At 33.7% G+C, this 15,164-nt stretch overlaps 2 protein-coding genes across 2 annotated transcripts; one reads left to right on the top strand and one right to left on the bottom strand.

Moving 5' to 3' along the window:
- Positions 1-2,666: 2,666 nt before the first annotated feature.
- LOC130630548 (cell division cycle protein 20 homolog) lies at positions 2,667-12,505 on the bottom strand. The gene is made up of 7 exons (XM_057444078.1): positions 11,852-12,505; positions 10,697-10,813; positions 7,914-8,113; positions 7,513-7,607; positions 7,191-7,431; positions 5,511-5,636; positions 2,667-4,993 (listed from the first exon to the last, which is right to left on the bottom strand). Exons 1-7 carry the CDS (start codon positions 12,363-12,365, stop codon positions 4,700-4,702), a joined length of 1,587 nt encoding a protein of 528 aa, XP_057300061.1. The 5' UTR covers positions 12,366-12,505; the 3' UTR covers positions 2,667-4,699.
- Positions 12,506-12,626: 121 nt separating this feature from the next.
- On the top strand, positions 12,627-14,559 carry LOC130630549 (glutathione peroxidase 7-like). Its single transcript, XM_057444079.1, has 2 exons — positions 12,627-12,805; positions 13,761-14,559. Exons 1-2 carry the CDS (start codon positions 12,674-12,676, stop codon positions 14,235-14,237), a joined length of 609 nt encoding a protein of 202 aa, XP_057300062.1. The 5' UTR covers positions 12,627-12,673; the 3' UTR covers positions 14,238-14,559.
- Positions 14,560-15,164: the final 605 nt, after the last annotated feature.

The following is a 15,164-nucleotide window of genomic DNA, read 5'->3' as shown; positions in this document are numbered from 1 at the left end:
AGTTTTCGAATATGGACAAAGGTGTCGAACAGTCAATGCGCTGCAGCCGGCAGGCTGCAAAGTTGCTACTATTGCACACACGCAGGCCAAGCAGACAGCGTTGTAAAGTTGTAGTCACCTGTAGCACGCCCGCACACCAAAATAATTCACTTCGGGCCCAAGAAGGCCCCGAAATTTGTTAAAAATGCCCATACTGATGTCAGCAACAATTAGCACATTTTGAGAGTTTGAACTTAAAAAAGTTCATTTAAAAGTTTAAAAACCGTGCATTTAGTATAGAAACAGCCAATGTAATTTACCTGTGGCAGCAAACTTCGAAGTTAGCTGTCTTGTGCCAACATATTTTGACCATCCTCTGTTCAATTTTTTCTATTTTTAGTGTGTGGATGAGCTAAAGACGTGTCTTGAAAAAGCTGGCTCGGACATAAACTCGGTCGATACACTCAACTTGGATGATGACAAAAGAGAAGACTCAGTAACAATGAAGCACTATTTGTGTCTAAAGCAGTACAGGTTGTGTGAAGGTGGCGATGGCGATAAATAAACAAATAAACAAATAAATTTGAAAAAGTTTATGTTTTTTTTTCGCGCCAACCTTGTTCTCGTAACAAGAATGAAACCTCGATCCCAGTGTCTTCCAGTTCCGTCTTCAAAATTAAGAAATCAACCTCATAATAAAAATAAATAAAAACAAAACGAGTGATTTATTTATGTATCCAGACACTAATAACTAAAAAACCTATTTCAAATGTGTTTATCACATCCAGTTTAGATTTTAGTTTTTTGAAGCAAAGAAAGTGTTACCACCTACTTGGCAGAAAATGAAATAAGTTAATAAATTTTTGTGTTATTGCAAAATTTGAATTAGTATACATAAACACGTAATGATCAGCTTCGTGTTGGTGCTTGCAGAGAAAAAAACGTGATGAAGAAGGCTTTATATCTGCTTATGGTGTTCGCGTACATCTCAACAGTTGCTGGCGACACTGTAAGTTTTGCTTAACTAGCTAGGAAACACTTTTTTTTCGTTATGCTTCAGCTTCAGGGGCTTTTTCTGGCTACGTTTTTCCTTTATAATAGCACTGTTTGAGATAGCCCTCTGAAAACGATACAGCACATATTTAGCTAAGGATATGGGGAATTTTTGAGTTTTACTTTGACAGCGTTTTTTGATATTCAATGTAATGTTCAAGCATGCATTTTATGTCCGCTTTCATCCTAAAAGCCTTAGGGACATAGAAAATAAGGATGAATTTTCTTCCTTTAACTTTTCGTTGGTTTCACCCTCTACACACAACAGTGACAACGGGTTAAGAAAGTCCTGAAAAAAGTTTTTTTTTACATATGATTAAATATTGCTGACGTCATCCAAATTTTTAAAATCGTCGATCTTTTGCTTTGGTTTTCTGAGACATCAACCCCAAGACCTTTTCAAACAACTTTGTCTCCAGGACTTTTTATGTAACCTGTAACTTTCGTCCTAATGTTAAAAACCTAAAAAGTTCTAGGGACGAGGTTACCTTACTTGGTTTGGTTTTGAAATTAGTTGTTATGGTTTGTCTATCATAACTATATGCCCAATCATCACTTTTAGGGCTTTTTTAAACCCTGGTTGTTAGCAGGGAAATCTTTTTCTTTTTAAAAGTAAGCAGGATTAAAGAACCTTCTCAGCATAAAATTAAAACGGACTGCTCTCGCTGTCCATCCCAATAAATATCCTCGGCACAACACTGTCATTTTTGACGGCAAAATTTGAAAGGCTTTTGTAATTTTTCTTAGTGCGTGGAAACTCTGAACGATTGCATCAACAAAGTTGGAGTAAAAGATGGCGGACTTTGCTGCGACATAGTACAACACTTGGAAATAACAGGTCGAAATTTATCCGACGGTCTGTTGGCGACGAAACATTGTATTGAACAGTACAGAGCATGTCTGTCTTCTAGTTTCTGTCGAAAATAAATAAATAAACTTTGTCTTTTCTGCCTAATACCGCGCGCGACAAAAAAACTTTGCGAATAAGGACTTAAATTTTAGTGGAATTTCCTGAATTTTGTGAATGAAAACCAGATTAGAAGCCCACTCTGTAACACGAGGTTTTTGCATAAGAAATATACTATTAGAGTTTAGCCTGGATGTTTCTTAACTAGAGCCTCTGTTAAACGAAGTGAAATCCAAGCCGGCGATAGATTGTTAGCCGAAGTGATAACTTTTTACGTTGCAGGTATAAAAAATATGCCATAATTATTAGCCGATATGAATTACACTTCTCCTACCCAGAAGGAGTGTATGTTTTCTACTATATATAATACCAGAAGTTAAAAAAATAGCAGTTGCACATACTCTGCTATTTTATTGTCGGCGTGAAGTTTTACTTTGGTCTGTTTAACTGAAGTGCACTCACACCACCTTAAGCTTCACTTGGCCTTCAACGTGTATCCTATACCGGTTTGACAAAAGACCGAACTGAGTTAAATTCAGTTATAAAAAAATTTCACGCTGGCGTGGGTTTCACTTCGGTCTAAACGTGTATCCACTTGTGAACGTTTCACAAGAGATCGAAGTGAGTTCAATTAGGCTATAAAAATTTCACGCCGGAAGTGACCTGTCCTTTCATTACAATGGAATCTCTCTAAAGAACTGTTAAAGGGAGAAGAAAATATGCAGTCTAGATAAAAGGGGAGAAGAAAATATGCAATGTACGAGAAGGAAATATGCAATGTACGGAAGAAAATATACAATGTACATGAAACAAATGATGAATCAAATACAAGTTAAAAATAAAAAAATGACATTGAAAAGCATATGCATTACAGGGACTTGTGAAGGATTTAAAATCGTGACATTTTATAAGAAGATCAAATTTTCTTGACATATATTTTCAAAATTCTTGATGATATTCCTGACAAAGTGGGCTCCCTGGACTTTAACGTTTATTAGTTAGAAATTGCAAACTTGTGTTTTGAACAAGCCAATATAACTTGCCTTGCTCTTGCCAGATTAACCTTTTATGGAACTTCGTGACGAGTTTTAAAATCCGCTGACATAGCAAATTATGTTGGTGCACCAGACAAAAAAAACAAAAAAACAAATAAACTGAATTTTTACACACGGTACCGGACAATTTCCAAGGTTGGGATTGTTAACAAGAAAAAAAATGCTTTTTTGATGTTCTCTATTTGAGAGAATCAAAATATACAGTTATACACAAGGTGAGATATAAACAAATTTAAATAACAACAAAATCGCAAATACAGTCCGTAAAACCTTATAAAAGCAACCTAGTTCCAATCTCCTTATATTCTTCTACAAAAAGGTCTGAGAACAAGGTTGATTACTTGCCGAGACTGAGAAGAAAAATGGTAGAAAACACATTGGCAGATTGAAAATGTTGAAAAAGTGGAAAGTAAAAAAAAAAAAAAACTAAAATAATTTTAATTCCCTAAATTCATGCCTGCAGAAAAGGTTTGCCCAATTGTCGTTGCATAAATTATCGCACGCTTTGTACCTGATAAAGGTATGTTTACACCAGATACTTTTAAAAATGTCATGGTCACAGCATGTGAAAACTGTTTTTGGAAAATCTCATTAAACAAGAAAAACTTGTTTAGAAAATCAGCAAATGTTTGAAACGATTTTTTACGAAGCTATGACATTGCACGTGCAACCACGACTATTAATAAAAACCGTGGCCTACAATTCCGGATATAATTTACTGCAAAGGTGGGCGAGGTTTCAAAACTTGTAACCACAAGCAATTGAGAGAGCTGTTTCTATGTAAGTAACACGCACCCTGAACCCCGTCAAAAGTTTACTTGTCGATGTTCACAGCGGACTTGACTTCGGATCTTTGGTACTATGTGACATTAAGGGTACAAATGTTTGCTAACGTCAGCACGCTTGTGTTCCACAATTTTCCGGACCTTTTCGGGTCGTGAGGCGGATTACCCCATACTATGGACATCGCAGATAGTACATATTTTCGATGTTGGTTACTGGGCCTACGTACCAGCCAAAGCAAAGATTTGGAGCTTCTGGCCAAGTGTGGCCGTTTGGCAATTTCAAAAATAGCCAAAAAATGGCATTTTGCAAAAAATATGTCCGGAATTGTAGACGCCCAACTTAAAATTTACTGAAGCGATAAATGTAAAAAATATAGATTCCTAGTATGTAAAATATTTGCAAGATATGACATCACAATACACAAAAGATAAGAAAATGGTTTAAAAAAATTAAAAGATTTATCATAAAACTGCCTTTCTGTACCTGTAAGAATGTGTTTGTATAAATATATGTATTTTCACATGGAAAATAAAACCTCTATTTTTTAAAGAAAGCGTAAAGGAGGATTAACTGATGCTTCGAATTTTGCCATTAGAACAGCACATTAAATCAGATTTTGCCATTTATAGCAGAGTTAAATTTAAATAACGAATATTTTGAAAAGTTATTTACCCCGCACCAAGGGGGAGGGGAGGACTGAAAAAGAATAAGAACTCCTGTATATTAAACATTGCAACCCCATGTTGTTTATTTTTGTGGAAACTAAATCAAGACTATTTTTCCCTATTAATAAGATAAATTCTTGCAATAGCGCAGCGAAAATTTTTCAAAATCCCATCAAGAAATGTACTCTTTCTGAGTTGTATAGCAAAAAATAGACTCACTTTTTTAAAAAACTAAACTATTTTGTGTTCTGTTATCACCTGATACTCGTCAACGATAACAGACCTCCGACATCGTTTCTCTTCTTCCTTATTTTTTTCTCTTTTGTTAACTCAAAACAATGCCACAGCCTGAGAGTTTCGTCACCCGCCGACGACATGACGCGACTTTTGTCCGGTGACATTGTCATTTGTAGCACGCGACTCGTGTGTCCAAGTAAATCAGCTTTTTTCGTCATCGACGGGTACTGCCATATCGACAACTGGTTGTCAGGGTAACCGTGACCGCTAATAAGTTCTTTGTGCGCATCACTCCATAGCAACGACGACACCTAAACCATATTGAATTATGTTACTAGAATATATCGCATTTTCTATTTCAGCCAAAAATATTTCGTGCATTCTTAACACGAAATCGGTTCGTGCGACAAATAAGTATTAATAATATAGAGACACTAGTCGTTAGCCCGTGGAGAATCCACCGGTTCGCCCGTCCTTTTTATACCGCATTGCGTGCTTCTCGCTATTGCGCAGCTAAGCTACCATTTTGCGTGGCAGACAGACAGACAGACACAGAAAGACAGACAGACGTATACGGGTATTATAATATAGAAAACAGAAGCAAGGTAAACAAACGGGAATGAGGAAAGGACTTGCAAAGGACATAACAAGGTTTTCTACATGCCAGTGATAAGACATGACAAAACATTGAATACTTTAAAAACATCTAAAAACACATGCACAAAATAGGACCTGTTCAGGACTATAACAATTAAGTTTTTTGGAAAAGCAAGAGAAAAAGCGAAATCAATAGAACAGCAACAGTCTAGAAAATTCTGTTTTACACACCTGTGATCCTGTATCTATAGTATTCAAACAATGCCCCGAATTGATATTCCAAAAACAGATAGTTTTATCTGCGGAGCCTCCTCCACTGGCAAGAACGTGATTTTGCCATGGACACCAAGCAAGTGCCTAAAGTGAAATGAAAAAATAACCAAAAAAATTGCCTAAAAAATTAAGTACTATATGCTATGAAATGACGCTAGAGACATAGAGATGAAAGTCAGGATATTATAGTCTCATACTTCAGAACGTTCTGATAAAATTGTCCTGCACTTTTTAGAAAAAACTTATTTCCAGGTGTCGACTAAACCCTGCCTTCAGTCAACATCAATTTGAGATTACTTTGTTTTTATACTCGAATCATTAAATTTACGGTATTATCCCTTTAGAAAAGTGCACCACTTGTCACCAGTATAGACTCATTTGTTTATAAGCATACGTTAAATTTTCACTTAAGCCCCAGTATGCTTCAAAATATTTCAGTTTTGAGCATGAAATTATGCTTATTCCAATGCATAGGTTATGTTTTAAGGAGTGTCAGCTTTGATTAATTTGATTTTATGGTATGCATTCGGCACTGTAGTGGTTCCAATCAAATTGAATGCAGAGAATTCGAATGTTTCTTTAACAAAGAGTTATTGGCAGAAGATCGTTTTTTTAATGACAGCTGATGGCACAAGCGACAACTTCATGAAACTAGAAGGAATTCCTGGCTACTCAGTACCAGTTCCATTTTATTTGAACCTGCAGAAGAGTCTCCAGCAAGTAATAACACTCCAGCTTAAGTCCAAGATTCCAGTGACAGTTTCGAAGTAATTACAGATGAATCTGAGCATTATGGTAATGACAAATTGGAAGGTGATGACAGAGGTAATATTTTTGATATCATTAACAGCCTTCTCTCTAAAATTATTTGGAACATTTGCTTTTAACAGACTTTCTTGTTCAGATTTGTTTTCAATGTTTATTTTTTGTTCCAAGCTGCATAATGTTCTTAAACATGTTTTATCTAAATATATATTTAACATTACTGACATTTACAACTTATTGTGCTTTTTCCTCTGCCTCCGGTATTGATAGATTTCATCTCAAAAATGTTGGTATTCAGTATCCAACTCTGATGAGCTGAATTTCTGGTCTTCAAAGTATGCTTTGTGTTATGCTGGTTTGTTTGCTGCCCTTTCAGACAAACCTTTAACTAAGAGAAGCATAGATCACCTTTACTTTTTCAACTTAAAAATATAAATGCTTAAAATAAAATTGTGCCATTTAAAATATGAATTGACCCACTAGGAAATGAAAGCAGTATGAAAAAAAATAAGATGTCATTTATAAAAATTATATTACCATTTTTTGTCAGCTTTTGCTTGCTTGACTGATAATCATTTTAATGTTATAGAATTCACGACGGAACTGGGCAATTGTGAAGGTGAATGCCAACGTGACACTAAAAATTCTTAAATCACGTTGGTAAGTCTTTGCCGACATGGTTTTATTTACACCAGATGTAACTCGAACTTACAAAAGCCAACATCAAACACAAATATGCTAACGTGAAACAGGCGCATGGCATTTCACGTGAAATAAATTGACTTTGGAAGGCTGTAGAAATACATCTGAGATTATGGTTACCTACCATGTCTATATTTTAGAAACATTGGTAAAATTTTAAATAGCACTAACCTTCACAGCAGCTTTGTGCTTAGTGAAACAATGGACTGGAGCAAAGGGAGATTGCAAAGATTGACTTATATCATTGTGATCCCAAATCATAAGTTTGTTGTTGTTTGAACCACTTGCCAGATACCGCCCACTGGGTGACCACAACAAACCACAAACTTCCTGAGAGTGAGACAAATATGAGCCAATATGGTGTTCAGCGATGCGCACATCATGATTATGAATCTCACCACTTCTGCTTCCACTATATATATACACCAAAGTAAATTAAAAACTTAAGATTATACCACATCCAATGAAAACACAATAACACTGCAACACACACCTGCTTAGAAGATGAGCATTCCATGACAAACAAGACACTCTTGCAGCATGACCTGACATCTGACGTAATCTCTTTTTGTGTTCAACATCCCAGAGCTGTAGAATTAAAACATGATGGTAATGAGAAACCTTACAAGGCATATAATTCAGCATATTTAGCATTAAGACTCACAAACTAAACAAATGACTCCTCTTCAATAATTTGAATAAACAACTTGGTTTATTTAGACTTTATTTACTGTGTTTTAATGTTCAGTCCAAGTTATTTGTCCAAAATTAAATACTTTAGATTTCTGGAAAAAAAACTTCCTCCCAAGAATCTTGTTTGTATTCTCTGAGTTTTAGTATACAATGTTATCACTATTAAAAAATAATATTTGCAAAGCTTATTTATATTTTTACCTGTACTGTACCATTGACTGTGCCTATGGCTAAGTGACAACCTTCCTCTGCCCATTGTACTGATGTAACATAACTCTCTGGTTCAGGAAGCTCACACAAATGGTTGATATCTCCTGTACTGGGAGTCCAAACATACACAGAATTGTCTAATGCTACAGCTAATAGATCAACGCTGGAACTCCAATGTAAGAGGTTCAAATCTATAAAAAATGTGCAAAAACAGTTCTTTCTTTAGGTAAAAATTTCTCATGGTCAAGTATAATGGGTGCAACAAACTAAATAGAGAGTAAACACATAGATGTGCAGTGACAAAACTTAATCTACACGCCTCATTCAAACGACGACGCTGTTTTAGCATGAAGAAAATACATGCAATATCCAATATTGAATACGTCCAGGAATTTCAATTTGTGTAAGAACATGCAGTAGACAGACTGACCCTAACAAAATATTGCCAACCCTAAATATTATGGATTGGAAAAATTTAGAATTTGAGGACAAGATATTTTTCACCTGACCTTTTAACAAAAAGTATACCAGGTTATTTTTTATGTGTGTGCAAACTTTTTAAAGTTAAATCTAGCTGCTGGTAAAAAAGTTTTAAATAATTAACTAATTGTGTATAATTTGTTTCGAAAGTTAAAGCTTTTTTTTAAAGTCGGAATAAGAAATGTGTGAGCAAAAATTTAAAATGTTGTGTAAACAAATGTGTGAAGAATTAATGTTTTCCTTGTTTGATTTAATATTGTAATTTTTGCTTTTAAAACATCTTTAAGAAATATTTTACATAAACATTTTTTAATGAAAACCTCTTTGAAGGAAATATGGATTAAAGGGGTGACCAAATTCTTAAGGGAAGAATAATTTGCAAAATATACATATTCCTTTAAATAAAGGCGTAACTAATAAAATACATTCTTGAAACCCAAAAACCTAAAATTGCAATAAGTGATTTTCTGAACTTAACTAAGGCGACTCCAATTTAATTAGTGGTTCTACGGGCCCGACCAACCCTAATTTTCACGAAAACAGAAAAAATAATAATATCAAGCAATATGTTTAAAGAAAAGTTTTTGAAAAAAAAACACATTTTTTCATCCCATCTTGTGAAAGTATAATGAGCTCAGAAGATAAGCATGATGTTATATTTTGTTGGTTGAATGTCAATCTACAATTATATTAAACAAAGTGAATCAATAACGTGACTTTAGGACCACCATTGTTAAGGCTTGTAGTTGATTTTTTATTCATGGTTGTTCAGTTAAAACTAAAATGCTCGATGCCCTAATTTTGTAATCACAAAATAGTTATGTGGTTAAACAAAAGTTTAAATTTTTATGTGATTTACAACAAAAATTAGCTACTTTCGCTAACAGATTATTATTGTCGTAACACCCTCGCTCGTTATGCTTATTATATACGTTTGAAATTACGCTATTTAAAATGTAATACTGCAAAACATTCAGACGATACCATTCAGGAGAAATAATAAAAACAAGGTAGAATACGCTTGTTGTAACACACACCGATCGAAATAAGGGTTTGCAGTTCGCTAAATATACAAATCGTTTTTTAAATACTGCGACCCAATTTACACAAATTATCATCAAAAATGCAAATCGAAATTGCAATACATTGTCAAAAGAATAAAAACAACAACAACAGCAACAACTAGTGAGCAGTCAAGACATCATGTGCATGCCCCAACTTCAATGCACCATGTTTGTTTTTGCATATTATTCAGACAGCCCATTTTTTTCTTTTGAGAAATAAACGTAGCATTGACACGGTCCTAAAATAATTACTTAACGCATTGGAAATGAAGTTTATCCTTTTCTCCAAAATACACCTGCAACGTAAATTCAAGCAAATAAGTAAATGCAAATCTTTGTTCAGTCGTTCTGCAAAGTTTTCAGCACATAAAAATTTTACTTTCAAATATGGTAGATTGAAGTCATAATCACACGAACGCTGTTTCAAGGAAAGGATATTTTGATTCGCTGTTTGCTCCAATTTATAACAAAATTGATTTGCAAATTAATGAAAATTGGGTCACAAAGATGCCAAAACGGTTCGCAATATCAAAAAAAAATTTCCGCTTGGAAAAGTTACGGACCTTTTATTTTACATTAATTCGACCCCTTAACACCCTCCTCTGTTATAAATTTTAATAAAAAAATTGTAATGCTGCGTAAGACTTTAAATATTGTCAACTAAACTATAGTCCATAAAAAGATTCTGCACTTAAATTTAGATTTCGTTAAAGACTGCACAAAAAACCATTTAAAGAACACTGACATTTTTTGACATTTTTTTCTGGGTTTTCTATTATTTTAAGTAGGAGAAGAATAACTTTATGTGTAAATTTCGAAACAACGCAAATATAACTTGCTGTATAACTTTCAAAACATCACAAGTATATTCTGTATAACTTTCAAAACAGCACAAGAAATATTCTTGCTGCATAACTGCGTGCGTGATGCGAAAATAAATAGAAAAATATGCTTGTCATAACACCCTCATCCGTTGTTATTTTTTATTACTATTTTTTTTGTTTTGACCATACATTATCAATAAAATTATTTTTATTACGCTGACCAACCAAAAGCTACCGTCCACTTTGCCCACAGAACAACTAACGAAGTTGGAGTCGCCTAAGTGGCAAAAAAATGTTTCTGGAAATATCTTTTCATAAACTCATCTTCCGTTGGAGTCACTGCATATCACAGTAAAAAAGTAACTTTTGGTAAAAAAATAAATAAACGGACAAGCAAAAAACTTACAATAATCATCTACATAATTTGGTGCATCTAAAACTCTTTCTGGAACAACTGGGATTTTACGGGTTAATTTTTTACAGGATGATATATCTGAAACACCTTTAACTGGAGAACAATTACCTAAAAGATAAATTAATGTTGAAAACATTTTGATCTATCATCAAACTTTATGCTGGTTTTATTAACATAACTACCATTTTATTAGTAAGGGTAATAATCAACTGTAACAGCAATCTGTTGGCAACAATTTGGGGAAAAGAGTTTCTGCAGTTTTACAGGAATTTTGTAACATGTGTGAAAGCAGCACAATGCTAAAGGGCTTTTTTATATAGAAAAACAGATGCGAACATAATGTGAAAACGTGCTTTTCTAGCGCATAGTTAAAATGCCTCCTATATCAGCAAACAAAACATAACTATATATTAAAAATTCTTAGCGAAAAACTAATTGTTAAATTGGTTTAGCTTTAACTGCATCAATATTAAATGTAACAAGCCCTGGGGCTGAGACTGGTAAAAATGAATTAACTTAGATTTTTATTTCTTTTAAATATTGCCACTTATCTGTTCAGTCATTGTTAATGAATAATATAGATATTATCGTGTCATTAACAAGCCAGTTTCTTCTAGGCTACGTTTTAACAGCTACAGCTTTCATTGACGACAATGATCGTAATCATCTTAGGCTACTTTTAGTTGAGGAGATAAAGAGAGAATCAAAATCAACCCAGTAATTAAATTAATCAATTTTTTTATCTTTTTAAGGTCCCTAAAAAGTTAATTTATTTAATTACTGTGATCTGACTGGTTGATTTTTATTTATTGTATAAGTTTTTCTCTCTTGAGCTTAAACTTATCTATGAAAATTTGCTAACTAAGAGCATCTCCTATTTATTTTCAGGATTACCTTGACAATCATGCCTACTTTTTAAATTTAGTTGCTTGCAAAGTTATTGTAGTTTAAGCAAAGTGTTTACACTTTGCTACTTTATTAAGGGAAAAAAGTGTTTGCAAAAGAAAATTTTGTGCTTTTTTGGGAAATTCACGAAAGTTTATTCTAGAGAAAGGTAAGGTCAATCCCGAAAAGACGAAAAAACTAATCAAAAATAGATAAAAATTTTTGTAGAAACGCACAAGTTTTTCCCTGCAAAAAAATTACCTTTTAAAGGTGTTCCAAGTCTTGATTGATATGTCAATATACGAGTATTTGAGTCTCCCAATATTTTTGTCAAATTTTCCTGCATACCCTTCTCAAATTTTTGTTTGGATACATCATGACTTGCATCATTCTCGTTGTTAAAAAGGCCATGTAAAATTTTGTAATGACTGGCTGCAAAGTTCATTGATTCCCTAGGAGGAATAAACCTATCACTTGTTTTTGGTGTTTTAGGAGTCTGTATTTTCGATATAGGTGTTCTTTTATTTTTTCTTGATGATATAGGAGTTCTTCTCTTTGATTTTAAACAAGGAGTATGACACTCAAGTTTATCTGACTTTAACCGGTAATTTCTTTCAGGACTACTGACAGCACATGCTGAGGATGGTCGCTTTAAAGCACATTTCTGACTTGCTTTTAATCTACCAGGTGTTACTGAAGAAAACAACCTCATATTTGAACAATCTCGAGTACCCTGAAATCCAACATATCGTTCGACTTCTTTATCGTAATCCATTTCTAATTTATATTGTATTTGTTGGGATAAATTCTCTGATAATAAATCGTAAAAATATAGCCTAAAAAAAGACAAAAGTAAAATAAATCCAAAAACGTAAACATTCACGGCAACATGTCATATTTGTTGTCATTTTGTAATTGTCTCGATGTCACGGGGCAGCGGTTAATTCAAAAACAAAAAAAACATATACGTGAACGCAATTGGCTCGTTATCGGTAATTCGCAGAACAGATTGAAACATAGTAACTTTTTTGTTTCTTAAACTAGTTAGGTTTTTTAACCTGGTGTAAGGTGTGAGAAGAAGGAATGGATTACAATAAAATCTTACTTTCTTGCATTTTTCTTTTTTTAAAATGTTCAGCATCACCTTTCTATGACTTCAATGCGTTTGATATATCAACAGGAGAGGAAGTCAGCATGAAAAAATTTATAGGCAAGGTAGGTAAAAAACGAATAGCTAGCTAGCTGTATCATAGAAAATAATGAACAGTCAGGGAAATCCTCTTAATTAAGCTGTACAGCTTAATTTAGATGTCAGCTTGATTCGTAGCACCCCGGAGATCCGCTAAATTTAAAGTTTTTAAAAATATCCGCTTAAATAGGATGTATCACGTGACGTGACATCCTATTTAAGGATTGTGGCGCGCCGTAGATTAGTGGTTATAGCTCTCGTACTCTGTGCGGGAGACCGGGGTTCGATTCCTCTTGACGGCGATTCAGCATGGGCGAGTGAATGTTACCATAGCCCCGGGTTAACCCAAGCCATGTGAGGGAAATTGGGAAGATGGCACACTGTGTGGGCCGTTGGATGTTGCCTGGAGTTGTCTAGTAGAGCGCGGGCTCTAATTGGGTCTGCGTAGCTCAAATGAGCATTAAATACTCTAGGACTCTCCATCTACGCCATGGCCCCTCCTGGAAATAATAGACAGGGTATATCCCTCGATATTTGTAAGGCTAGCCATGTAAAATATGCACATCTCATCTAACTAAGATGCAGTACAGCTTAAATAGACTATCGCTAACAATGAACCATTGTTTATAGTCCATACCTTTTGAACCTGTGGTGCTGGAAATACCGTTCTTCTTTTATAATATAGTGGTCAAAGTGATGATGAAAGAGCTGCAGCGGTGATTCTGCTAAAATTTACCTTTTTTGAGAAATCAGTGAAAAACTTTTTTTACCTCATAATTTAGATGTATGTCACCTAATTAAGCTGTATAATACAGCTTATTTAGGAGATCTCCAAATTAAGCTATACAGCTTAATTAGGATGATTTTCCTGGCTGATATATGCTATAGATTCCACACATGATTCCCCACGTGTAATGTGAGATGTCTACTTATGGTACCTTTGCAATGTGGAATATTATTTTTTGATAATTTTCTTTTTAGGTTTTGCTGATTGTAAATGTAGCAAGCGAATGTGGATTTACAGATGATCATTATCGAGAGTTGGTTGATTTGCAGAAAACATATGATCACTCCGAATTTAATGTACTTGCTTTTCCTTGTAACCAATTTGGGAAACAGGAACCAAAGAAGAATAAATATATAATAAAATTTGCAGAGCAAAACTATAATGTTAATTTCCCAATGTTCAGCAAAGTAAAAACTGTTGGAGAACATGCTCATCCGATATACAAATGGTTAAAACAAGAAACCATGGGAACAGAACCGAGCTGGAACTTTTGTAAATATCTTTTGAATCAACATGGTAATGTGGTTCGATATGCGTCTCCCTCTACATCACCATTGACATTACAAAATGATATAAAAAAATTATTAGCATTTAAGGAGTTAAAAGGTGGACAACTATTTTATGAACTTGAATATGATGAAGAAAATGTTGACCATCACAATGAGCTTTAACTTTAATATTGCTAAAATTTTATGTTTTTATGGCTAAATTAAAAAAACAAACAGTTTCAACATTAAAACATTTTTTATTTTTTTTACATGAAAACAAGTTTAAGTATATTGTATGTAACAACATTTTTATAATATATTTTATAATATATTTGATATATAAATTTGGAAGCCAACGTGTATATACCATCTAAACATATAGAAGAATAAGAAACAGGTATTTGGACCAAAATATTTTAACTAGCAGAACTTAATCTTCAATTGTTTAGAAAAAATTGTAACACTATTTATCTGAAACGTAAAAGAGTAAAATTTTATTTTTTTATCTCTTTTATTTTAGTTATTGTTTTGTTTTTTATCTCTTTGGCCAGGCAGGCAATGCCTTGAAAAATTCAACAATTACTTTTTGTTCTCCTTAAAAGTAAACTGTGCTATTTGAACATTTGAACACCCTCCCTTCATTTTAGTTGAGTTTTTTGCTTTTGAAAAGTTCAATTTTCTCCACCGCGATAAAAAAATTATAAAAGTATTCTAATTCCAAAATAATTTTTCCAAGAAGAGCATTTTTTTTCAACCTCTCCTAGGGCTCCGAAACCAAACAGATGATCGATTCATAAATTCGAATTATCTACAGGGAGTTAAAACACTGTGGGTACTAAGAATATTTATTTTTTCATAAAAGAACAAGGATGAACGCCACACGCCAATTTACTACATGTTTCCCGAGTTTCCTAATGGGACAAAAAAATGCCGGACAAAAGTGACGAAATCTTTCGAAGGTGACGAAAATGTTTTCCGACGAAAAATTTTGTCCAAACGTAGCTGGTGGAAATTTTAGTCATGTGTGACAAAAAAAAATCACCCGAAGAAAATTATGGGATAAGCCAAAAAACAATTTCGAAAACCTTCTTTATTTTTTAACATCTAAAA

The sequence above is a fragment of the Hydractinia symbiolongicarpus genome, chromosome 2 (assembly GCF_029227915.1).
Source record: "Hydractinia symbiolongicarpus strain clone_291-10 chromosome 2, HSymV2.1, whole genome shotgun sequence".
NCBI lineage: Eukaryota > Metazoa > Cnidaria > Hydrozoa > Anthoathecata > Hydractiniidae > Hydractinia > Hydractinia symbiolongicarpus.
This window is presented reverse-complemented; position numbering and strand designations above follow the sequence as displayed.